This window comes from Microtus ochrogaster, linkage group LG2 (assembly GCF_000317375.1).
Source record: "Microtus ochrogaster isolate Prairie Vole_2 linkage group LG2, MicOch1.0, whole genome shotgun sequence".
NCBI classification, from domain to species: domain Eukaryota; kingdom Metazoa; phylum Chordata; class Mammalia; order Rodentia; family Cricetidae; genus Microtus; species Microtus ochrogaster.
The window spans coordinates 30,096,245-30,122,619 of NC_022028.1; the positions used below are offsets into that span (position 1 = coordinate 30,096,245).

The window sequence follows — 26,375 nt, forward strand, 5'->3', positions numbered from 1 at the left end:
CTTCTTCTTCTTCTTCTTCTTCTTCTTCTTCTTCTTCTTCTTCTTCTTCTTCTTCTTCTTCTCCTCCTCCTCCTCCTCCTCCTCCTCCTCCTCCTCTTCTTCTCCTCCTCCTTCTTCTCTTCCTCCTCCTCCTCTTTTTCTTTTTTCTCCTCCTTTTCTTCCTTCTTCTTCCTCTTCTTCATCCTCTTCTCCTCTTAGAACATATATACTATACATGTACTATATACTGTACATATACATATACTATACTATATATAGTATATAGTATAGTATATGTATATACTATAGTATGTATACATATACATAGTATATATATACATACATATATAGTATAGTATATGTATATACTATACATATACTATAACTGTACAATCTTCATTCTTCCTTTCAGGGGGATAAATATCCAGCTGATCTCTGCTCCCTTTTTCATAACATCCAGTAAAACATATTTATAGGCAGATGCAGAGTTGCTCCTGTCAGTTTAACTGATTAGTATTGTTTTCTCTTGTTTAATGTGCCACAAGTTTAAGCTCTGTAGAATGTGTTTTTCCTGTGAATGTTCGAAGAAAGTTCTAAGTTTTCCAGCCTCAGGGCTATTGTGCTTTGTCCCAGGGGCCCCAGGTTGGAAAGGCCAGTCAGGAGACATGGGGCCTTCTGGACCAGCTGGGATGAAGGGCCTCCCTGGTCTCCCAGGCCTCCCAGGAGCAGATGGTTTCCGAGGGCCTCCTGGGACTCCAGGCCCCACTGGAGATGATGGCCCACCTGGCCTTCCAGGCCCAAAGGGTGAGTAGGGCTCTCCCAGTAAATCTCCCAAATTCATCAACTCCAACTCAACTGCCACACGAAACTTCTTAGGCAAGACTTACACTAACAGAATGTGTTTGTTAGCTTAGCTTGGCCCTGCTCTTTTTTCTGTGTTAGCCTATTTAGTGACAGAATGTTCTGATGTGGGTAAGTTGAGAAAAAGCCTGGTGACATGTTGGGGTTCACAGGACCAGGCACCCCAGCTGACAGGACCAGGCAGTACAGATGATATCACTAGGTCAGGGATAACACATTTCATTTCGGATGGGCCCTTCCTCTACCCTTGTCCTTTCTCTTGGTGCTCTCAAAACATGGTGGGCTCCGGCCCCCCAGAACAACAGTGCGTGGACGTTAGGTCTATAGATCAGGGAAAGAGGAGTGGGTGGGAGAACACGGATGTTTGAGACCAGAGTCAGACTCAAATTAATGACTTTCTTTCAGCATACAATGTTGGGCAGAATTTATATCACTGGGTGACCAGGGACCTGAAAGAACCACACTAGCCTCAAAGTGCTTCCCTAAAACTCCATGTTCTCACTTGACCAGGACACCCAGGGCCGCCTGGCTACCGTGGTTTTCCAGGAGAGAGAGGAAGGTCAGGCCCAGATGGACAACCTGGAAGAAAGGGAGAAACTGGAGAGCAGGGCTGGCCTGGCTCTCAGGGAGACGTGGGAGAGAAAGGAGCCAAAGGCAAGTGGGTTTAACAACACTGGGGTGGAGGACGGTATGAGCTTGTCCCAGTGTTTGGTTAAATGTTAAATGGATTTCTTTGGTTCTATGGTGTCTTGGGAATTCATTTTCCTTGCCTTGCAATCTTATCACATATAACTAAGGTAAATGAACACTCGCATGTCGGAGATGCTAACAACAGGTCCTTAATGCATTGATGTATAAACACGGGGCTTCAGAGACCTTACTCTCCTGGGGGTCACTCTCTGTAAGACGTTTCAGGCTTTGGAGGCCGAATGACCTCTGCCACAGCAATACACCTTGGCCTGGGCACACGAAACCACCAGAGTCAACACACGACCAAGATAAAAGTGAAAGTTGCAACAAAATTTCAGTTGTAGACAATGAAATTTGATTTGTATATAATTCTCATAAAATATTGTTCAGGGTTTCAAATTTTGAATCCTGCCCCCCTTAACCATTTACAGCATAGATGCTTTCTTTTACAGCATAGAAGCTTCCTTTTACAGCATAGATGCTTTCTTTGGTCTCTCAGCTGCTGCTGCAGGAAAGAAAGTAGTGTTTCTAGCAATAAAATCAATGCATGACAGTCTTTGGAAGGAGTTTTCAACTCTTCAAGCTCTCTGGCAAAATGGCCTCCAGTTTTATTCAAATGACGCTTTCTTCTCATTATTTTTTGATTCTGTCCTTATTTTTTTGTTTGCTTGTTTTATTACCTTATAAACTATTTACACAGAATTAAGGAATTTAACATGATAAGGATCAAAAATCTCTTTGCTATGTAAGACAATTGACATTTGCAGGTGTTTCGGATCACATTATTAGTCACTCCACAGAGAATTAAACAGTGGATCAAGGCTAATGCTGCACTTGTAAACTCCCCCAAAATGAATGTTCTCTAAGGAAAATCCCCCCCCCCCACAGTGCTTGCCAATTATCATTGTGTAACTACGCCCCTGGCACCATAAACAGTCTCCCTACTGCTGACGTTAAACTACTAATGCTATAGCCACAGATTCACAGAATTCCCTTTTAACCAGGCCCTCCCATCACATTGGGCTACTAAGCCAGTCTCAGCAGTGCTTGGGCAGGACAGTGTTTCCAGATAAGCTGGGGTGTGTGACCCAGTTCCCACTTTTTGGAAGTCCCCATGTGGAGAACCAGATTGAAATATGTGTTTGTCCTTTTAGCTTACGGAGCCGGGAAAGAAGGGTTGTGAGGTAGAAAGGGACACTGGACTGGTGTGTGGATGATCCAGCTTCTACAGAATGAGCAAACAGTCTTGTGGATGATGACATTACAAATGTCTTAACTCACAGAGGATCCTGGGATATTTGGGATAAATATAGCAGATTTACTGAGTGTACCAACTGCATCCTGGTCCCAGGAGTGGACAAGTGGTGACAAGGGGGGAATTTTCAGTCTCTGGGACTGATACTGAGGGAGCCGTGAATACAGATTAGTGGGGGTAGGTGGGCTTTATAAAGGAGGTGACATGCCATGGAAGATGAGTTACATGTGCAGCGTGCATGTGTTTGTGTTTTTCTCATATAAATAACATTTACAGGAGACAGAGGACCTCCCGGTGATGCAGGAGAAACAGTCATCATTTCCAGAAAGGGGGAGCCTGGGGAAACGGGGCAGCCAGGAGATGATGGGTTCCCAGGACCGAGAGGTAAATGATACTTATCAAATAAGTTGGCATTTTATAGATCATTCAGGCAAGCCAGTATGTTAGGCAACTTACCCACTAATAACAAAGTAGGAAATGTAATTACACTCTGCTAACTTTTCCAGTAACATGTTGGCTTTTCCATGCTAAAAATAGTTGGAGTTGATATGTATTTATAGATGTGGATCTTCCACACTGGGATCAAGACAAGGTATACATAAATTACTGCCTCCAGGCTTAAACCCCCTCAGTTTTGGAAAGCAGACATGAATATCTGGGGCTGCCTGTGTCATTTTGACCAGTCTCTCTCAAACTAGAGTGTGTATATAAATCCCCCTAGGGATCTTGTTTAAATCCCAGATCCTGAATCTACAGATCTAGGCTTACCAGGGACCATATTTTTCTAAAAAGCATCCTGATGACATGCTGCTAGTCCTCTGAAACGTGGCAGGGTAAGGATTTTTGTCAACTGAAATTGTTTTCTTTCTCAAGTTCAGGGTTAATCTGCTTGGCTATGTCCTAGGTTTCTGTTTAGCTAGCCATTAGGAGAAAGTGTTTTAACTTCTCTGGGTTGAATTCTTCTTTGTTTGTAAGGTGTATATCCTGTAGCAAATGACCTTGTCTGGTCCCTCCTTCTACCCATGGCTTCCTGTCTATTTCTAGCAGCTCCTTTCATAGTGAGGCTGCCAAAGACAGAAACCACAGAGATGTGGTTTTGAACAGATGCCAACACCTCCAATTTCATTGTCTTCATCTTTCACAAGTAGAACCGAGGCATTCAATATTATCTCCACTTAGTCTAAGATTTCAGCCAAGGGATTTGTAACACTTCCGACCTCTACAGGTGATAAAGGAAGTTCAGGGATGCAAGGGGGAAGAGGCGATCCCGGAAGAGATGGAGTACCTGGATTGCACAGAGGACCGCCTGGGTTAAATGGGCCTCCCGGGCCTCCCGGCCCCCTTGGCCCTCCAGGCTCACCTGGATTAAGGGGAGTCATTGGCTTTCCAGGATTTCCAGGTGACCAGGTGAGGAGCTGCCCCTATAAGACAGAAGAAATAAACTTTATCTGCTCTCGGGATCCCACAAAAATTCATAATTTGCCAGTACGTGTCCTTGTCATTTATGGTTATTTGAGAGTAAGAGGTAGCATAAAGAAAAAAAGGAGCCTTCCAAAAGCTTATGACATAACTGAAATTTCCAGCCAGTGCTCAGAACTGGCTGTCCTGCTGTAGATGAGCAAGTCATGTGATTCACACATTCCAGCCCAGGCTTAAATAACTTGTAGAGACTTGCCTCTTGACTGATGCTTTATTGGGGAAAAAAATCCTGAACTCTACCCAAACTCTGGTTTCCAAGCCTTCCCATCTGTTTGAAGACTGTATGTATTTCACTTTAAATGTACTTGGCCTTCATAATCATGAGTAACATTCCTCTTGAGAAACCAAAAAATATAATGAAGTAGCTTGTAACACACTCCTGGAAAATGTATAAAGTGGTTGGCTTTCCATCTTTTGGAATAAAATGGATCTTTAAAATTTATGCCACAGCACTACTTTCAATATTTTATTTTATGTCAACTGGTTTGATCAAACTGTAAATTCAAATAGTAGGACACAGTTACCCTTTGGTAATCATTTATATACAATTCTATGCTTCTTGCTGGGATGAATAGCTCTAATTCTGGAGGAGTTTTACCAGCTTGTAAAACACAGATACAGTAAGCAATATTTCAAGCATTTTCCTTACCATTGTCAATCACAAACACCAAGTTGGCTGCAGAAAACCACAGCATGTTTGTGCCGTTGCATGGAAAACCCAACTAGGGTCTTATTTTTGTTCCATTAATTACCAGGGTGATCCAGGTTCTCCAGGTCCCCCTGGATTCTCAGGAGATGATGGAGCAAGAGGACCTAAAGGTATGACTTAGAACATGTTCACAGCTGTCAGGCCCAGAGTTCTGGGTGTTGTAACCCTGTGAGTGAACATCTTTTCAAGGATGAGGTGCATCACACTAGTTAGAATCCAGCAGCAACTCTTCCCAACAGAGGAACACTGAAGCTTTCCACCCAGGGACAAAGGCCCCTAGATGGGATGCCTGCAGGCTCATCATGAGCCTTCCTCTCTGTGAAAGTCTCAGAAGCTGTCTATGTAGACCACTTTTCCGGTTGCAGCCAGTGCAACCGGCCAAATCCTCATTTCTAGAGAGTGTCCACTTTGACTCAGAAATCCTGTGCTCCATAGGAACCAGCCACTCACTTACAGATTTCCTCTGTTCGGTTATTGGGATTCTACTTGTAAGAATCACAGAACATAAATCCCCACCAGATATTAATTGTTTACTTAATAATTTTCAAGCCAGATGTAACATATACTCGAATTATTTTTACCTTTAATTAAAGATAAAAATTTTCTTTTCTCTAAAGCGTCATAAGTTATTTCTTTTTAATGTTGTGGGGCATAGTTTCAGCCACAACTACTCAGCGACATTCCAATAAAACTTTATTTGTAAGCCTACCATGTGCTCATAACTATATGGCCTTGTAAATGCAACTTAAATTGTACTCTTAACAAGTCAAGATCCTCTAAAAAAAAAAGAGAAGTTTTATTTACTTTTTTGACAGACAAACAAGCAAATATACTGAAGTTATTAAAGCTTAAATGTTTTCAAACAACATTGAGAGATTTGACTGTCTTGGTAACCCCTATAGGCACCAGACATTTACAGGGCATACACACACACACACATGCAGGCCAAACATTCATACACATGGCGTCAATCTTTTAAAAATCATAAATCACATCTTCCATTTATATTTCTATTGTTCTTCATTAGGATCAAACATAGTTTTTAAAAAGCCCCCAGGAAAACATGAAGCGAGATTATGAAGACAAACACCATGGAAGTTACTTATATGAAGCCTAACAGTATTTTTCTAACTAATACTCTTGGTATTGTATCACTCACAGGAAGCAAAGGCGACCCTGCCAGTCAGCGTGGTCCATCTGGTCCGAAGGGTGAGCCAGGTAGTCCTGGATACCAAGGTATAGATGCACATTTTCCTACTCTAAGAAAGAAGACTTAATTTGAAACACAATTTAATTACTTTTACAGTGATCACTGGGAATTAGCCTATCAATATTTTCTTTACCATTTGCCCATTAATGTATGTATCAAAACAATTCTGTGTGGCATCCTTCACCCAGAAGTATACCAGGACCAGGCTCTTGGAGCCCTCAATGTATTCCTACAATGGCTCCTGTGACCAATAGCATCGGCACAGCAACACACTCCCTTCTGCCTACTCATATTGGATATTCAAAGTGAATATTCCACAAATTAAAATTCAGACTATTTTGCCACCTCTGTCATTTAAAATGGCGAAAGTTATCCTGGAATCCTTTCTCCCACTGATGGCAAGGAGCACACAGGTACACAAGGTAGGTTGAAATTTGCACTTTGGTTTGGACCCTGTAGAAAAATGCACCAATATTTAAAATATGCTTGCTTTTTAACACAGGAATTCTTCTGCTAGGAGCATATCTGAAGTTAATAATCAGGAGAGTGCAAAAGATACATGCACAGGCGTATACATTGTATGGACAGAGTGAACAGCCACCTATTGGTGGCTGGTTAAGTCACTTTGCCCAAGTGCAATCAGTCAGTGATGGTTAGGCTTAAATCTAGGCTTGGCTTCACATAGTTTCCCTGCCAACTAAGACTTTGTATTTAGAATGCCATTGTCATATTTTGTTTTCTATTGCTGTGAAAAGTGCCATGACCAAAAGTAACTTCAAGAGAAAAGGGTTTATTTCATCTTATGATTTGTAGTCCAACATGAAAATAAGTCAGGGCAGGAACTCAAGGCAGGAATCTGGAGGCAGGAAGCAAAGCAAAAGCTACAGAGGAACGCTGCTTACTGGCTTTCTTCCCATGGTTTGTTCAACCTACTTTCTTACACAATTCAGGGCTACCTGCCCAGGAGTAGCACCACTCACAGTGGCCTGGTCCCTCCCACATCAATCATCAATCAAGAAAATGCCCCCACAGACTTGCCTGCAAGGACAATCTGATGCAGACTTTTTTCTCAATTGAACTTCCCTCTTCCCAGATGACCCAAAAACTAACCAGGACATCCACGCATCACCTTGAAGTTCCATTTGTCAGGAGCTCTGTTTTGTTTTCCAAAATAGACTGTCTGATGAGAACATCAAATCAAAGTCGCTTGTGCACTGAAAACTCCACACAGAGCGTCAGCTCGGGTGACTTCACTATTGTGAAGTCAGCCAAACAGTAATATGTGTTCTTGTGCTTATGGGCAGTTTTGTCATAAACTCTGAAGACATAAAATCTTCAGGCTCAAAGTAGCACAGATGGCACAAACGAGGGCCATTTTACGTGGCCTAGTATTTAAAGTTGAAGACCCTAAATCTGAGGTTAATTCATACCAAGTCAAGTTTTCCCAGACAATATGCCTTGCCCCGCTTGACCGGGTGTCCTGCGGTCATCAGTGTTTAAATTGCTCTGGTTTCTTATTTGCTATGGCTTCAACTTAGAGTTTTAAAAAATGGTTCTATTATTCATCAGCCCAGAGTTTGGGTACGCTGTTTTCCTTGGCTAGGAATCCTCGCACTGCCCTAGCATGACCTCTGTGAGGATGTATAGAGAGTAGTGAGTCCAGGATTATGTAAGGTTGTACTAGAGTGACCTCCGTGAGGATGTATAGAGAGTAGCGAGTCCAGGATTATGTAAGATTGTACTGGGTCAACTCTAACCACATCCGTGCACTTCATCTCCAAGAAAAATACAGGTCAAATTATTCCTGAAGTTCTGTTCTCAACACAAGCGCAACTTTGGGGTGCAATTTTGAATACATGCTAGACCTGACAATGATACCATGGGTCCCTTGCAGGAAGGTGTTTGGGATCAATCAGAATACACAGAGCAGGGCCATGGGATAGTACATTCGATCCGTCAGCAGGCACAGGCATCAGTTAGTTCAGTGCTGTAACGAACGCTATCCTGCTATGGATTTGGAAATGCAAAGGTGTATATTTTATTTGAAGATTCAGCCATCGATTTTTCAGCATAGACTATTGGTTCACTATAAATTTCAATCAAAGTTATACATGTAAATAGGCGTATGGGGAAATAGCCATCTTTCTAGTAATAAAATAAATACAACTTAAAGTGCAATCAGCATTCTCTAGGGGAATAAAAACCAAAAAATAAAAAATAAAAAAATAAAATAAAAATCAATGGATTATATATTATTACACTGTAATAATACCCACACGTTATGTAATAATATTATATTACAAAAAAGGATTTATTTGATTGGCTTACACAGGAGAGTGTGGGCAGTCTGGCTACCTGATCACTGGAGGGTCTGAGAATTCAGTAGCTTCTCAATCCATTATGCTAGCGGTCTCAGCAGTCCCAATGCGACACTGAAGGCCTAGAGAATGCTTGAGGCAAGAACCACTCTGCATCTGCCCTGCACACTCAGTTGAAGAGGAAGACCCTTCCTGATAGGAGAGGCCTGGTAGAACCTCCAGGGTAGTTGCAAATGACCAAAAACAGGGTTAGCAACTGACCCGTCCAGCTGGTCCAGTTATTCAGGGTCTGTAGAAGTTCTACCTGTAAGAATCATGGGCGAGAGAAAAGAAGGAGACCAAGCAGAATTCAACTGTCAAGGTCTCACTTTATTAGGGTAATGGTTACAGTTTATATAGCCCTTGAATGAGGAACTTGGCCTGGGGTGGGCGGTAGGGGTAAGAAAAAACTTGGCGGGGTAGCAAAGGTCACCAGTTAGCATACTTGGTGTTTTTCGTGTAAGCAGAAACATTCTTTTTGTGGTTCCATTAACAAACAGTTCTCAAGATAGTTGGGATGTGGGGCTCTCTGCAAACATCCTTAGGACAATGGTCCCTACTATCATCTTTAGGACAATGGTCCCTGACAAGCAACCCAAAGTCTTCAGTGAGAGCATGGCTCATTCTCAGGGTGCTGTTTGTAGGGTGGTGGGAAGGTGGCACGTGGGTGGTGGCTGCAGGTGCAGTACCTTCTTCCAAATGCAGGTAACCTGTCAAAAACCAAGCCTGTTCTAGGAGGCATAGAGGGCAGCCAACATCTTCTCCATGGGAAGTTACGGTCATGAGAAAGGGACTGTTAGAGACTTTAATTTTTTTATCTTTTAGTATTTTAATTTAAGAGGCCCATTGAGCACAATGTGCAGAATTGTGAGGTGTAGAATTTCGTGAGGATTGCTATAAGCACAACAGGGCAGGAGTGGACTTGTGTCTGTAGTGAGCCTTAGATGATCTTTGGGACTGATTATTAATTATCTTGGCTGCCACAGTGTTATTTCAGCAACATAGGAAGATTTATTTTTCAGGCATACCTCCTGAAGCATTTCAGGATGGAATTCCACAATGGTTATGTTTTACTTTAAAATCCTTTAAAATTTAAAAATGTATTTTAGAAAAGCCCAGATATCACACTATTTACCAAGAAATTCTGTGCCTGAGACATTTTTTCCTAAGGAAATAGTTCAAAAGGAGAGAACATGGTTAAAGATCTATAAAAGAGAGTGGGGGTGGGAAGTGGGTTAGTATGATCAAAGCATACACCTGGGAAATTGTCAAAGAATAAATAAGAGATTATATATGTATATAAAGATCACTACTCACAAAAGCGAAAAGAATTAGAAGTACTTGCATAGCCAGCGGTAGGGGAAATTAGATTGATTAGTTTAAATAAGATTGAATCAAGAAGTTATTTGCAAGTGATAAACTATGACAAGCTTGGAAAACTGCTGGTGATACAATACTAGTTTTAGAGACAGAAAACAAAATTGTGGAGATTACTTGTATGTGGGTGTCCAGATGGAATTCTGTGGTACGATGTGAGGAGGAATATGGGAATTTCCTCATCAAATTTTCCTCAATCATGTCTTTTTTACCAATTGAAAAGAGTTTAAACACAACAACAACAACAAACAAACAAACCACAACTGAGTGAGGCTAGAAGTTGGCTGTTAGCTGCCATTTCAAAGATCATTCTACACCTAATAGGAATTTGATCCTTTCTTCCTTCCTTAGGACATCCTGGGGCCCCTGGAGAGCAAGGCTTTCCTGGAGGTGATGGGCCTAGAGGACCACCGGGCAGACCTGGACAAGCTGGCTCTTCTGGACCACCAGGATATCCAGGTACCTTGCAAGAAGGCCTTGAAAATTCCTGAGCATTCCTGTGACTTGGTGTACTGGAAAGAGTGGTTCTTTACTTAGAGACTTCCGCTTCCCTGACTGTGCCTCCAGACAGGGCATGCACATTTACCCCTTCACTGCCCAAACCCAGTCCAGCTTCACAGGGTTACACTAACGACTTTACTCCAAGCAGCTCTGCACCAGCCACAGAAGGTGACTGACAGAACAGGCAGGCCATTTCTTCTCATCCCTCTGTCATTTGTGAGGCTGTCTCCCTTCCCTAAAGCAATAACCCATACACAGCTCAGGGTCTTAATGATCCTTTTCCTTTCAATTCAGGAAGGAAAAAAAAAACCAGCTAAACTCATCATTGGCAACTTCAACTGTTTCGAACTGTATCTTTCTGAAATTAAGCATTTGTCTCCTTAGAGCTAAAAATATCTAGAAAGAAAAAGTGTCCCTGGTCTATTGAAAAGCATAGGTGGCCTTACATAGGGAATGCTACTTATGGTCATTATCTCGAAATCTTCTCTCCTGTCCCCAGGTGACCCAGGGATGCCTGGGCTGAAGGGCCACCCAGGAGAAACGGGAGACCCTGGGCCAAGAGGTTCCCCGGGAGGTTTAGGGAGGCCAGGTCCTCCGGGAGTAAAAGGTAAGTAGGGAGAATACCCAGCCTTCCAGAGACCTCCAGCCCATGGGGGGCAAAGCCATTGCTCCTTTCCTGGACTTGTGGCTCTGCTTGATTGGGAATCTCTCAAGGATTCCACCACTAACACCCTCTCCTTCCACGGCTTGAGGCCACACCCATCTTTGCTTGCCTTCTTCACCCTGGATCTTGGTTGCTCCCCTTCTATTTCTTCTGAGGGTGTGGTGCTTGTCTTTCTGTGCACCCTGCCCCTTTGCCTCCACTGATAACCAAGCTCCTTTTATGCCCTAGATTCTGTGTTAGGTGTTGGGTGTCATTTTAAAGAAAATATGCATGATTCCAGCCTTCATGGAGCTATTCCTAAAAGAGCTAGGTCTGGCCTCCAATGCGAGAGCAGTTGGGTTAAGCGTCTCTACTCTCCTAATACCTAACATGGGAGTCAGAGTTTCACATATGAACTAGGGAGACACGGACCATGTCCAAACCACAGCACCAGAGCTGGCAAGCATTTGAACCCTGCGAACTGGTAAAGAAGGCATTAGGTAGTGATCTCCTATACCCACAAAAGAGAAATTTCAGAATTAAGGGCATGCTTGTCTGTATTAAGCTATTATAAATACCTTTATAATAAACAAATAAATAAAGTGAAAGCAAAACACCTTTAGAATCAGTCTTGAACTCTGTGGGTAAATTACTTGCTGGACAGAACAGATCCATTGGGTGATAAGATAGAAAGAGAACTCCCAGAGGCCCTGGGGTCACCCATCTAACCCGAGAAGGGCGTGGTGGTCACACAAGGTCAGGAGGGCGGCACTCGGGTTCCCAGGTGTTCTTGAACTAACAGAAATAGCTTGGTAGCCATTCAGCTTTTCAGGCACTAGTTGCGATTAGAAACTTAGAATTGCAGGAATGCCCATTTCTTGAGTTACAGGATATCATAAGCACTCTCTGTCCATCACGTTTATAGAGCATATAGGGCACGCTCCATTTTTGTAGATAAAATCAGAAGCACAGCTTTTAACTTTGTTAGCCCATTATGTGAAAGCAAAGCACAGTGGAAAGGATAAAAATGTTCCCAACACTGTGGGCACTGATTGAGAAAGCGTTCAGCTATAGGAGAGTGGTGGACACCGAGGGCGAAGACTTAGGCATTTGTCTGCATCAATAAATGCATACCGGTCATGGGGTGAAAAGACAAGAGGGCTTTCCAGAAAATAAACACACATACTGTTCTATTTGCTTTCTTTGTTAGATAGAGAAACACTTGCCCTGATGGCAGTTTTTGGTTTTTAAAGTCAACAGTGGTCCGATTATTTGTCTGGATATAATATAACAAGGTACAGCACAGAATACTCACTATTCACAAATATCTATGGGTAGGCGGAGTTTGTCATCAGTATTGTGACCAGTTTGATTTCCAAATAACCGACACAGAGACAATATAAATTACAAATGCTTGGCTAATAGTTCAGGCTTATTACTAACTAGCTCTGACAACTTAAATTAACCCATTTCTATTAATCTATGTGTTGCCACGTGGCTCATGCTTTACCTGTCCTCCAGCATGTCTTGTTCCTTCTGGTGACCTGCTCTGACTCCGCCCTTCTTTCCAGCATTCTCTCTGCCCTAAAATCCTGCCTAGCTATCAGCCAATCAGCTTTTTATTATCAAAGAGAGCAACACGTGTTCACGATGTACAGAAGGATTATTCCACAGCATTCATGTCCTTACATTCATCTGTCTCCTCCCCTCTCATTGGTCCGCTTCTCCTGTTCTAGACAAACGCTTTGTCTGTGTGCTCTGAGCATAGCTCTAGCACAAACCTGCAGAGGACTTTCTTACCAACAGAATATGATTAAAAAAAAAAAGACCTTTTTTAAAAAAATGTCTTTGGTACCAGTTGATACACAATAAATTTTTTGGTTGGTGAATTAGTAGTTAGAAAGTCGGGGGTCTGTAGTTCAAACAGCGGGTGGGGGCCAAGTTTTCCTCTGCACACCCTGGTAAGTTACGTCCCTCTGGCTCCACTTTCCTTCCTTTGGTCCCAGCTGTCTGCAGGTCAGTGGCTTATACACATGAATTAAACGCTAGTCAAAATGAAAGGACTTCCTCGGAGAAGAGTTAGAAACCACTCCTGGAATTAAACGCTTTGCTGGTGGAGGGGGAGCACGAGCAAGGAACTCAGGACCGCGAGGGGTACACCCACACACTGAGACAATGGAGATGATCTTTCGGGAATTCACCAAGACCAGCTAACCTGGGTCTGAAAAAGCATGGGATAAAACCGGACTTAATAGCAGACAATGAGGACTACTGAGAACTCAAGAACAATGGCAATGGGTTTTTGATCCTACTGCACATACTGGCTTTGGGGGAGCCTAGGCAGTTTGGATGCTCAACTTACTAAACGTGGATGGAGGTGGGCGGTCTTTGGACTTCCCACAGGTCAGGGAACCCTGATTGCTCTTCAAGCAGATGAGGGAGAGGGACTTGATCGGGGGAGGGGGAGGGAAATGGGAGGCAGTGGCGGGGAGGAGGCAGAAATCCTTAATAAATAAATAAAAAAAAGAAAAAAGAAAAAGAAAATCCAAATTCTGCTTTTTCTCACCCTTTCTGCTCTTCACTCCTCCGCTATTAGAGACCTGCAGTGTTTCACAAGCAGCAGTGCAGGGTGTGTTTCTCTGCAATGCTGCAGACAGGGGAAGGTCTCCTTTTCCGGCACACTCAAGCATTTGCTGGCAACCAAATAACATAATAGAAAAAGCTCTTGCTAGGGCATCCAGTCTCTTGGTATCGTCTCCATCTCCGCTGACATTTGTAGTAATGTGAAAACCAGACGTGTGACAGCTTTAATATTTCACACGAAATGATGAAGGCCGTGGTTCTGAGCTTTTCCTCTGGTTGGTGCTTGTGGACACTTCCTGCCTCTGGCAACCCTTGCAGACCTCCTGGCCTCCTCTTTGACATCAACATTCTTCCAGTCTGGAAGGACTTGCTGGGGATTCAAGAGAAAACATTTACCATTGTTAAGGGCTCTCACTCCACGGCCTTTCAATTGCACACAACAGGGAGCATGTCTGAGTGCCTGCAGGTGGCTGTAATATGTTCTTTCTTCCTTTTTGAACATTTATCAAATACCTTCAGTATGACATCGCTTCAAAAAAAAACCAAAACAACTAATGGGTGTGAACTTAGTTCATAATAAAATTCCTTTAAAGGAGTTGCCAATTTCCACCCAATGTTGTGCATTGAGAGGCTTTGGGAGGAAACAGATCAAGGGGCATTTACTCCCTCTGCAGATCCTTGCTGCAGTGCCTCATTGCTACCACTCGGGGACGCTGTTTCACTGCAAAGGACACAGTAAATGATCCAGCCAAATGGAACAAAACAAAACAGTGGGATACATTGTTAAAACTCAAAACATCTTAGCATAAATCCATTGTTGCGGGTTTTTTGTATTGATGTAAAAAATGAAGCAGGATCCAGCAGAAACACTTTAAGCAGAGAAACTAAATATTTGAAATATGTTCTGAGTGAGTCAGGGGAACCAGCTCTCTCCTTTGAACAAACCAGCTGCTGAACTCTGATTTGTTTGCTCTGCGTACACAGACTGTATGGAATTTTGAGTCCTGCTTGTGTCCAGTAAGAATTAAACGTTAACTTAGACACACTATACAAGCGGCGTGATTGCTGGCTTCTAACTACATGCTTTCTCTAAAAGGGAAACATGTCTTTCTCGTTGTACATCCACACAACACAAGGAGGATGAAAACCTACTGAGAGTTATCTGCTGTGTGGCCATGGCTGGTGGCGAGCGACATACTTCACTTTTCCGTTTGTGGAGAGGGGTGTGTATCCGTGTCCATCTGCCCTTGTGCCTGCGTGCGGGTGGAGATCAGAGGTCAGAGGTGTCTTCCTTGGCTGTTTTCCACCTATTTATTTATTTTGAGGCAGCGTCTTTCACTCTCATAGAATATGCTTTTTTTTTTTTTTTTTTTGTAACCAAGATCTTTTTTTTAAAAAAGTTTTTCTACCCAGGTGATTCCAGCTTGTGTCAGGTTGACAAAACTAACTGGAGACTCACTGAACCCGAAACTCAGTGAGTGATAGACTGGACCCACTGCTGGCCTCAGGGAGCATTGGATTGGACCATAACTGGCCAATGAGCTATAGGGATCAACCTGTCTCAGCTCCCACAGTGCTGGGGTTACAAATATGCACCCAGATTTTTTTAAACATATAAGCTCTGGGGATGAAATGCAGGCTTTCATCCTTATATAGCAAGCACTGCATTGACTGAGCCATTTTCCTGGCCCCAGGAGTTCACTTTTGGAAGGTACTATCAAATGCCTTTGATGAGAAAGAAAATGCCTTCCATCAGAGGGCCATGACAATCAGAGCAACATTACATTCCCCCCAGCTTCTGGAACTGAATTATTCTCCCGTCTCTCACCCAGCACTTAGCAAACTAGATTTCATTGCTTCTTTGTCCTGTCAGGTCAGGGATTATGTCTTTCTTGTGACTCATTGTCTCTTCAATGCCTGTCATGAGCTATGCTCTTGGGAGATGGAACTCTGTGCATTAGGAAGCCATATTTATCCTTTCAGTAGGCACTCGTGTATTTGCTAGAAAAAAAATTTAATTTAATCTTATTTTAGAATCTGTTCTTGATAAGGGTTTTCAAGGCTTTTCAACCTTTGCCTATAGCTGTGAAGATTTCTCTTGTCCATCAACCTTAACGTGAGTGTGGCCAGCTGCCTCGTTTTTCTTGGGACTGTCTTAGGATGTGGACTCCAATGCTAAAGGTCCCAGACATGCAAAAGCACATTGGTCTCCCCCTTAAAATCTAAGCCCTGCCAGTACCTGGGAGTACAGAATAACATTTTTCTGGCTTTCCCACAAAGCTCTAACCTGGGAGTGGGGATTCTGGCACCGAGTGGACTCTCTAATACAGAGAGAAGGCACCATGTGCTGGGGTGGAGGTTAGCTTCACTGACTGGAGCATGAGCATCCTGGTCCCTGAGTGCAGCCTGGTGCAGCCTTAAATGGTGGCTGTTAAACAGAAGGACTATCAGAGAGGTGAATAAAAAGTCCTCATTACCCAGGAATGTGCTTTGTTTGCCTAATTGCCCTTCATCTGCACTGTATATATTTTATGCATGAACAACTTTCTGATTTAGAGATGGGATTGATAAAAGCTTTCAGTCAAAGGGGGAAATTATGCTGAAAACCCTACCCAGATGTAGCTGCATTCAATTTAGAAAGATAACATTGGGTCACATAAGGGTCGGCCAGTTCAACAATGGCAAGGGGCTGGGCTGTGACAGCCCAGGATCTGGGTATGTGGCTGTGACAATGGAGAGTTGGCAGAGGTGAGGACAGTTCTCCTTTAGCCAAGTCCCCTGGCCATCAATCTTGGTGGCTAACACTGGAGATCAAAACACATAGACATAGCAAAGTAGTCTCGAAAAATTTATTATCATTTTAGATAAATTGCAATAAATATCCAGATTTGGCAGGCGAAGAAGGTCGCTGTGTTCTTTTGGTGCAAACTTGAAATACTGGCTCATAAAATAGGGAAGAGAACTGGAAAATAAGCTAAGCCAGGGCTGTGAAAAGCAGTTAGAAAATAAGAGATTTGGGGAAAATAAGGACACATTCCCGCCCCCCCCCCATCTTTTTTCTCGGCGCAAGAAAACATGGCTCATTGGAATCAATATGAATTTGCAATCTGAGAAGGAGAACAGCGGGTGTCTGTTTCAAGTACCGATATTAAACAGACTGGAGTCAATAACTATGCTGTTCTCCGATCAGGGTTCTCCATGAGAACCTGCTTTACCAAACAACGTGGAACCAGCCCTGGGATTATTTACCCACAGGAAGATATCTCTAACTTCTGGGAATTGTATTTGTTCCACAAATATATTAGAAAAAAAATGTGGCAGGCAAGCAGAGTTCAAGAACTTTAGTCTACTCTTTAAACAAAGCCTTCTCTCGTCTCTTCAACCCTCGTACTCCTTTCTTTATTTTTTACAAACATCTGCTTGATACTTATGAGGTGTAGAAATTATGTTCCTTGTGGGATAGAAAGATTAGTAGAGTTTGGTCTTGGGGTCTGATTTACCCGTGAGCCAGGAAGTTGGCTGCCCAAAGGCATGGTTGTTGGACAGCCTGGCAGAGGCAATCCATCCAAGAAGCCCTATGGAGAGACCATGGGTACTTCCTGTACATTTGGTCACGTGAGATCAGTGTGGTGTTGTCACAAACCAATAGAATGCTAATCTAGGTGAATGAGCTGTGTGGAGGATGGCTTCCTTCTGGGTGGCAAAGGACAGCTAACGGATAGAAAGTCCAGCAATGAGCTAGGCGGGTCATTGGGTTTGGCCAAAGGCTGAGAAAGCTTCCTTCCTAGGATCACACAGTGGGACAAGACACACGGGACTGCGTGTGGCCGGGCTCTGCACACTCGAGGGACTCTACGATATTTCTTACATCTCTGCCTCCTCAGTCCTGGTCTCAAATTCATGCTGGCCTGTTAGAAACCTCTTGTTTGGAAACATTAAACACAACCCAGCATTTACTGATGGAGAACCCTAAGAAAAACTTTCCAGTGGATGTGTCTGATAGTAACTAAAGTCAAGTCTGGCTCATAGTTGTCTCCAGATAACTTAAATGCCTCTTGGTTAGTCTAATTCCATGTGTACCGACATCAGTGGGGGCATAAGGCTTGAACTGAGAGACCACCACAAAGTCAGTTTGTTGCTATAAGGAAGTGTCAGGGCAATTCTGAAAGGAATAGCTGCAGAGAGATAGCTAGAGCTGAGCTCGACTCACAGGTCTGTCTTCCAGTGTTGTTCAGTGCCCAACCGAAAACCAAGGAGAACAGGCCGTCCCCACACACCGCAGCACGAATCATCCTGCTGTTTTGCGTCATTACCGTGACTGAATCTAGAAGGAGTTAGGACCAGAACACACTGGTGGAAAGTGAAGACTCAAACTGGGAAGCACTGAGCTTGGGTTTACTGCCATCCAATCTCTATCCTTGCCTAAATAGATTTTATCGTCATCAAACCAAAGGTCACTTCCTGCACCCAAGTGTGGCAGTTCTAGACTATCATGGGTTAGTCACAAAACAAGCCAAAGAGATGTATCTGTTAAGTCTTCTTATTGGAAAAAACATCTTCAGCAAATGTTGGTGCTGAAAAGCTCTCAGGCTGGCTTCTGGTCCCTATGCTGACCTGAGATCTGTCTGCTTCCTGCCTTTGGCTCACTCTCCCCTGGTGTAGGCATCATACTGTAGCCAGACCAGGAAAACTAGTAAGCAATAGCTGGCCTAACCGTTGAGACACAGAACCTGTGTTGTGTTTTCAGGGTCCCCCGGGTCTCCTGGTCTGAACGGCTTGCACGGTCTCAAGGGTGAGAAAGGAGCCAAAGGTACCTCAGGTAAGACAGATCCACTGATGATAAAACTTTGATCCATGGACTGAGGGATGAAGTAGAATCTTTCCATGGTATTTCCTCAAGTCGTGAGGACTGGGGTGAATTGAAAAGAATGGTGGAGCAAAGAGACAGTGCTAGAATTATTTCTCTATCTGTGGATGGTTGGTTTATAGGCAAAAAGACATTTAAGAAAACTTGATTCAAAGGAGTGGCAGTTAATAATACTTTTCATGTTGTTGCTTAGGTCTGTTTACTGAATACACTGAATTCTTGTGAAATGGGACCAGATTTCAAGATGTTATAAAAAAATAATCTTGTTATTTTTTTAAAAATATACATTGCTTGTTTTTTAAGTGTAGCGTGGTGGGTACAGTCACACTATAATCGCACTAATCTAATTAATAGTGTTGGCATCCCTTTACTGTGACCATCAAGAAAAACTACTTGAATCATTTCCCATGAGTTTCTTCAATATCTATTTTTATAATTCTCAATTATGTGCATCTATGTGGGGGTCGTATGCGTGTGATCACAGGTGCCGGGAGAGCCCGAGTGCTTGGTTCTCCTTGGAGCTAGAGTTACAGGCCATGGTTTATGAGTGGTCCAACATGGGTGCTTTGAGTCAAATTTGGGGCCTCTGGAAAAGGAGCGGGTGCTCTCAATTGCTGAGCCATCTCTCCAGCTCCCAACTTGGGGTTATTTTTGATATCCCAGACGGGTTAATCTTCAACTTCGTGTTTTAGCTTATTCCATTAAAATATGTCTATTGTATAATTTTCCCCACTAAAATAGCCTACATCAGACATAGTAGCTGATGCCAACTTGTGAATTTGAATACTTGTTTAAAAAAAAAGGATTTTACAGCTAGGCGTGACTCTACTGTTGGAGAGAGACAGAATCTTTGTGGATTTTGGATATTCAAAAAGTAACTTAGGTCACCTAAGATTTGCTGCGTGGTTCTTTCAATTGGTCTTATTAAATATTCAACCCTTCCAAGAAACCAAATCTCTCCCCTTTCAATGGGAAGCTTCAAATTATGGTAGACCAGTCTTCACTCAGATTTCTAAGCAATTTTCTAAGCAATTTGTTCTGAGTTATGTATAATCATCTCCTTTAATTTTCTGTTTGTTTTTGTTTTTGCTTTGTGAAACTGTATAGAAACTAATATTTCTTAAAATTTAGGACAAAACCCCAAAAGAAAACAAACCTGTGGTTGGTCAGTGTGATAGGTCAGGTGATAAGCAAGAAATGGGGCTCAGGAACTAGAGAATCATTGCAACCAGAGTTTGGTCCCTCGACAGAACCTACCATTTCCTCTGCCATACTGCTGCTGAGGGCTGGGTCCTTTTCAGGTGACAGGGATAAATTCAAAGATGCCATACTGGCGCTGTTTTTATCATTAAGGTCTGCATGAAATGGGTCCGCCTGGGCCCATGGGAATGCCTGGGCTAAAGGGAGAGAGAGGTGACCCTGGGAGCCCAGGAATTTCTCCCCCAGGTCTTTCTGGAGAAAAAGGCCTCCCAGGACCCCCAGGTAAGAAGCAGCATGTTTTTAATCTTTCCTCGAGAACTAGTTCCAAACATTTCAGTTGTGATGAGGCTAACGGATGAACATGTGCTTCCCCAGGGAGACCAGGACCACCTGGTCGCATAGGTGCTCCAGGAAGACCTGCTAAAGGTGACATTCCTGATCCAGGTCCACCTGGAGACTGGGGACCTCCTGGCCCTGATGGCCCAAGAGGTACGATTGCTTCACGACACAAGATGGCAGTGGTTTCTTCCTTAGAAACTGCTAGCTAGATACGGATGTAGCATCTCCCTAAGAAATGCCAAAGTGGCTCTACCCACTGGATTAAGTGAGATGCACGGAGTAGCAGCACAGGCAGCAGTATCTCCCAGGCCCAGAACACCGCCCGCTCACTCTTCTATGTCGGCTGCAACAGACTGCAGCTGCTTGGGTACACACAAGTGGACCAAACATTTCTTGTCTCTAGATGGACGATGCCTGCAGCAAGTGCCCCGCAGGAGAGAGTTGTGCTTCCTTGTTCTCCAGCACCCGCCCACAGGCCTAGAGAGCCACAGAAAGCTTTCACATGGGCCACCAGCAGTGCCTTTTGCCCCTCACTGCTGCACAGAGATGGGCCAGATTATGGAAGTTGTTAGCAGATAAAAAAAAAAAGATAGACTAGGTGGGTCAGGCTACAGATAAAGAGCATAGGTCAGTCATGGGTTCTTCCTTGTTGACAGCCACATTCCCACTGGCTCATAGAACTCTTATGTGGAGACACACACCTTAGTAAGGGTGGGATTGTATAAAAAAATAAAAGGAGTAAAAACTGCAGAAGTTAAGTAACAATAAGTTGCGATCAGCTCACTGTTATGTACAGATATTTGTTTTAAAGTAAGATTATAATTTTGAGGACACATTTATTTCTCACTAGCTACATCTTCTTTCTTAAAATATCATCCATTTATCTATCTATCTACCCACACATTCATTCATTCAACTTTCAACTCATATACCCAGCCATTCATGTAACCATACATTTATCCACCCACCCACTAATCTCTCCAGCCAACCATCTAGTCACTGACCCACCCATCTATACATACACTCACTTATTCACACACACACCCACCTACCGTCCTTACCACCCATCCTTCCATCCACTCATCCTTCCATCCATCATCCATCCATCCATGCATCCATTTAACCACACATCGTCCTTACCACCCATCCATCCATCCATCCATCCATCCATCCATCCATCCATCCATCCATCTGTCCATCCGTCCATCCGTCCATTTAACCACTCATTCACCTACCTTCCTTCCCACCCAACCTTCCATTCACTCATTTATCTACCCATCCATCCATCCAACCATCCATCCATCCATCCATCCATCCATCCATCCATCCATCCATCCAACCATCTGTCTGTCTGTTCATCCACCCATCTGTCCATTTAATCACCCATCTACTTACCCTCCCTCTTACCTATCCTTCCATCCACCCATTCATCTATCCATACATCCATACATCCATCCACTCACTCATCTATCCATACATCCATCCATTCACTCATTCATCCATCCATCCATTCAACCAGTCAAAACAATGAGATGATTGAAGATATCAACCATTAGCTGATATTTTCCAAATGTTTCAGAAGAAATGAGGTCTATTTAGTTTAACAGTTACTAACCAAGCTTTACTTGGCTTGGACCCCATGACATACATTTTGTATTTCACTTCTGATAATGTTGATTTTCTTTTTTTTTCTCTTTCTCTTTTTTTTTTGTTTTTCTTGGTTTTTATTTATTTATTTATTAAAGATTTCCATCTCTTCCCCACCACCGCCCCCCATTTTCCTTCCCCTCCCCCAATCAAGTCCCCATCCCTCCTCAGCCCAAAGAGCAATCAGGGTTCCCTGCCCTGTGGAAAGTCCAAGGAACCCCCACCTCCATCCAGGTCTAGTAAGTTGAGCATCAAAACTGCCTAGGCTCTTACAAAGCCAGTACTTGCTGTAGGATCAGAAACCCATAGCCATTGTTCTTGAGTCCTCAGTAGTCCTCATTGTCTGCTATGTTCAGAGAGTCCGGTTTTATCCCAGGCTTTTTCAGACCCAGGCCAGCTGGCCTTGGTGAGTTTTCTGATTCTCTACATGCCTTGTTTGCAAATCACTGTATTTAACTCCCTAAGACATTCTCAAGTCACCAATATTCACCTTTGTCTTTGACTTAAAGAATGTTTTTGCTTCTTCCCTGTGTCAGGAGCACCTGGGCCTCCAGGCTCCCCCGGGAATGTGAGCCTTCTGAAAGGGGATCCAGGTGACTGTGGTTTGCCTGGACCACCTGGTTCCCGAGGCCCACCAGGCCCTCCAGGATGTGAGGGCTCCCCAGGATGTGATGGCAAAGATGGTCAGAAAGGTATGAGTGTTGGCTGTTCGTTCGGTAGTGTGTGAAGACCTTCTCTACCTTACTCTAAGGGTCTGAGGTCATTCCTATTTCTTCTGTAAACAATGATGTCATTTCTAAGATGTCCTGGCTGCCTCTTAAAAGTCCTCAAGCTGGAATAAAAATCGAAAGAAAGACACATGGGCCAGAATTGGTAGAATGTCCCAGGTTGGATGCCTAGCATGTCAGACTGGGTGGTGGTGCTCTCTTGTAATCCCCCAACATTTGGGAGGTAGAAGCAGGAGGATCTGGAGTTCAAATAATTCTTGGCAATATTGTGAGTTCAAGGCTAGCCTAGGGTACATGAGACCTATCTTAAATAAACAACTAAGCTAGAAAAGATCAAGAATGCATCTGTACCAGAACTGAGCAATAGAAATTTAAGAAACCTTACACATGTGGTTCAAAAATGTAGAAGCCACACTTAAGGAGTGAAACTAGGCAGGCATGGTGGTGGCTCATGTGTGGAATCCCAACACATGGGATGCTGACACATGAGAATCGTCATGAGTCTAAAACCAGCTTGGGTTGCACAGTGCCTTCCAGGACAGCCTGAGCTACAGAGCATGACCATGTCTCAAAATAAGGCAAAGCACCTCCCTCACACCGACGCTGCCCTGCTCTTTCTTGGAGCAGAACTCTACAGATGCTAAACCAGTTATAGTCACTGTAACATCACTTCTACACCCTCATCATTATCTTTTCTTTAGGACCAATGGGATTCCCAGGGCCTCCAGGGCCACCTATTCTTCTGACTATTCTCCCTTCTATCCATTTACACAGGGCCTGCAGGGCCTCCAGGGCCACCTGGTTTTCCTGGGGCACCTGGAGAGAAGGGACTACCTGGCCCTCCAGGAAGAAAAGGGCCCATAGGCCCTCCAGGTAAGCTTCTGATGACCATCATCTCCTAAGGCATGCCCAGATAGCCCCCCATTTAAGTAGTTACTATGAGGGTCAGTCTTCAGAAACCATTGCTTCAAATTAAGCTCATCTGATATAAAGAATATATTTGTTTCAGACTGCCCCATCAAATCTCATGTCTGATATACTTTCAGAACAAATACATTTACTAATTAAGATCTGATGTCAGATGTATTATTTATAAAGGAATAAATGTCTGTGTGCTTTTCACCCATGAGACAAAGGAGGCTTTGACTACTGTTAGAATTCTGTGTTGACTTCTTGCCCCCAGATTTCAATAGCTGTCTATTTTCTGAAAAGTACATTAGTTCCTATGGGATGGGAGGTCATTTGACCTAATTGGTATGTAGCCAGTACTTTGTAGCCATAATGATGAATTGGGAAGAGAAAGGACACACAGACATATGCATGTAAGGTGAGTGTCTTTAAAAATCCCCAAACAAGCTGGGTGGTGGTGGCCCATGTCTTTCATCCCAGCACTCGGGAGGCAGAGGCAGGTGGATCTCTGTGAGTTTGAGGCCAGCCTGGTCAACAGGAGCTAGTTCCAGGACAGGCTCCAAAGCTATAGAGAAACCTTGTCTCGAAAAACCAAAAAATAAAATAAAATAATCACCAAACAGTATCCTTGCAGTGATAATTCAGAATGTTTTGCAATGTTTGTGGCACAAACAGCACCCTACTTCATCAGGGGTCACAGTACAGCCTGACGGAAGGTTGGTACTGGGATTCTTCTTGCTTCCTTTCTGTGCATATATCATCTATGAAATGTGACAAATGAATACAGAATTTTCAGAAGCCTTTTAGTGCCATAATTCCTATACACACTCATTCGGGACACATTCGCCATAGAAAATCAGCCAGCATTGTCAGCTCCTCAAGAGAGCCTCATTTCAAGTCCTTGTGAAGATGAACACTCCATTAGTGCAAAATCATAATGGCTTCTGTCAATCACAATGATGCAGATGCTTTATGTAAATACGGCGTTGTCACTCTGCTTGTCACCGATGCTCCCTCAAATGATTATTTATGTTCTCAGCCATTGGTTTCACTTCTGTCCTCCCTCACAAATCTCAATTTTCTCTTCACCACGTGAAAACCGTCACCTCGTTTTGCATTTCTGCATTGGACCTCTTCAGGCTGCAGAGGTAAGGGTTGCAGTGAAATGGATAATTTCCCCGGACTCTATTTGCATGTCATGTCTGCGTTTTCCCTTTTCGTTGTGTTTGTGAGTTAAGCTGCTGCAATTTTGTGTAGATGGGGCATCTGGCGTCATCGTTTTAATGTCTTGGCTTCTTTGCAGCCATAGCAAATCTCATCTTAGGGTCCTGGCGGTGGCCCTCATTAGAAGGTGTCAAGGTGAGATAGGCTCAGAATTCCAGCTCAGTTACAAAAGTTCAGCTCAGCAGAAGTTCTCTCATTGTTGGATGCCACAAGCCACAATAGTGCAGCTCCTCTTAGGATTCCTACAATGGAAACTTTTACAATGCCTCCAAAATGAGCAACATCAACATTACTAAAAGATAAGCCCTTAGACCCACAAAGAGGCAAGTCCATTTTCAAGAACAAATTTATTTGTGTATTAGAAATAAAATGTTCACACAATAGTCTGTCACGCAGAAGCAATGTGTGATTTTGTATCTGGCGTTTTCAAAGAGAATGAAAAAAAAAGGTCTCAAAAGGTGAAAAGCAGGAATGGGTGGTGGTGGTGGTGGTTCATGTATGAAATCCCAACACTGAGGCTGAGGCAGGAGGATTTACCATGTCTTCAAGGCTAGCCTGGGCTATAGAATGAGACCTTTTCTCAAAAGTTCACAAAAAGGAGGCTGCAGAGAGGGTTCAATAGCTAAGTAGCTAAGAACACTGGCTGCTCTTCCAGAGGACCAGGGTTTGATTCCCAGCATCCACATGGCAGCTCACAATTGTTCTTAACTCTAATTCCAGGGAAGATGTTGTTCTTCTGGCAAGCGCAGGCACCAGGCCTGTACATTGCTCATAGACATACATGCAATCAAACACCACACAATACAATTAAAAGAAAACTGTAAGCCCAATTCACTCCAAAAAACAAAAAGAGGAAAAAGAAATAAATTATGAAAATGTGCATTTATTCTTTCCAAGTATTTGTTATTACCCCAAAGAAATTACCCTGAAAACAGACCCATAAATTACTTTAGGGATTCTAGAAGAGACATGTTTACCTACCTTCTTTCAGCTCCTACATTATCAAAGGTAAAGAAAAACAGGACGAAAACTTTTCTAAAAAATACTATTTTAAATATTCATAATTTAAAATTAAAGTGAGATGTTGAATTTTTATTTCTGCCCTCTCTGTGTGATAAGTTGATATTCATTTAAAGATAATATATCAGTCCTTACCTAAAGTCCAGTCAAAAGGGGGGGACTAGGTGTCAAACTTCTGTAATACTAGCACTGGGCAGAATGAGGCAGGAAGATTGTTTGATTCAAAATGCCATTGACTATATAGTGAGATGCTACCTCAAAAAGCCAAAACAACAACTAAAACAAACAACAGACAGTGAATCAGCCAAGCTCCCCCGACTTGGCCTCTTCATGGAAAGGTCCAGTTTATCTCAGGGAAACAGGAGGCATTCCTGTGTATCTCTCTCAGTAGCCTTGCGGCAAAGTCCAATTTTACATTAAACTGGACATATTGTGAAAAATTCTCTGGGCCTGTGTTGCTTATAATTTCATGACATGTTTTATGAAAGATTCACTTCCAAGCAGCTTAAAGACGTGAGGTCCATTCTGCAAAGGCACAGGGAGTATTGTGTGGCTCACTACTCGGTGGTCATGGCCAGAGTTCCTCAGACAGTCTTGTTCCTTGGTTCTTGCTATTTAAAGCCATGATGCACGTTTGCATGAACTTTGAGAAAATTATAACTAACCAAATGGTGTGGTTTTCAACATTTCTTTAATTAGAATTTACTGCACGTACTGGCTTTGTGGGAGCCTAGGCAGTTTGGATGCTCACCTTACTAGACCTGGATGGAGGTGGGTGGTCCTTGGACTTCCCACAG

At 43.2% G+C, this 26,375-nt stretch overlaps 1 protein-coding gene across 1 annotated transcript in view; it reads left to right on the forward strand.

Annotated features, from left to right (window-relative positions):
- Window positions 1-26,375, forward strand: part of Col4a4 (collagen type IV alpha 4 chain) — a 128,753-nt gene that overhangs the window by 85,276 nt on the left and 17,102 nt on the right. The window contains exons 31-45 of the mRNA XM_026785746.1: window positions 613-783; window positions 1,351-1,494; window positions 3,062-3,169; window positions 4,011-4,192; window positions 5,020-5,083; window positions 6,135-6,209; window positions 10,269-10,376; window positions 10,918-11,025; window positions 18,392-18,463; window positions 19,865-19,993; window positions 20,087-20,200; window positions 22,234-22,389; window positions 23,127-23,144; window positions 23,209-23,298; window positions 24,474-24,482. Of these exons, the coding sequence (XP_026641547.1) occupies window positions 613-783; window positions 1,351-1,494; window positions 3,062-3,169; window positions 4,011-4,192; window positions 5,020-5,083; window positions 6,135-6,209; window positions 10,269-10,376; window positions 10,918-11,025; window positions 18,392-18,463; window positions 19,865-19,993; window positions 20,087-20,200; window positions 22,234-22,389; window positions 23,127-23,144; window positions 23,209-23,298; window positions 24,474-24,482 (1,548 nt within the window). The remainder of the gene's footprint in view (window positions 1-612; window positions 784-1,350; window positions 1,495-3,061; window positions 3,170-4,010; window positions 4,193-5,019; window positions 5,084-6,134; window positions 6,210-10,268; window positions 10,377-10,917; window positions 11,026-18,391; window positions 18,464-19,864; window positions 19,994-20,086; window positions 20,201-22,233; window positions 22,390-23,126; window positions 23,145-23,208; window positions 23,299-24,473; window positions 24,483-26,375) is intronic.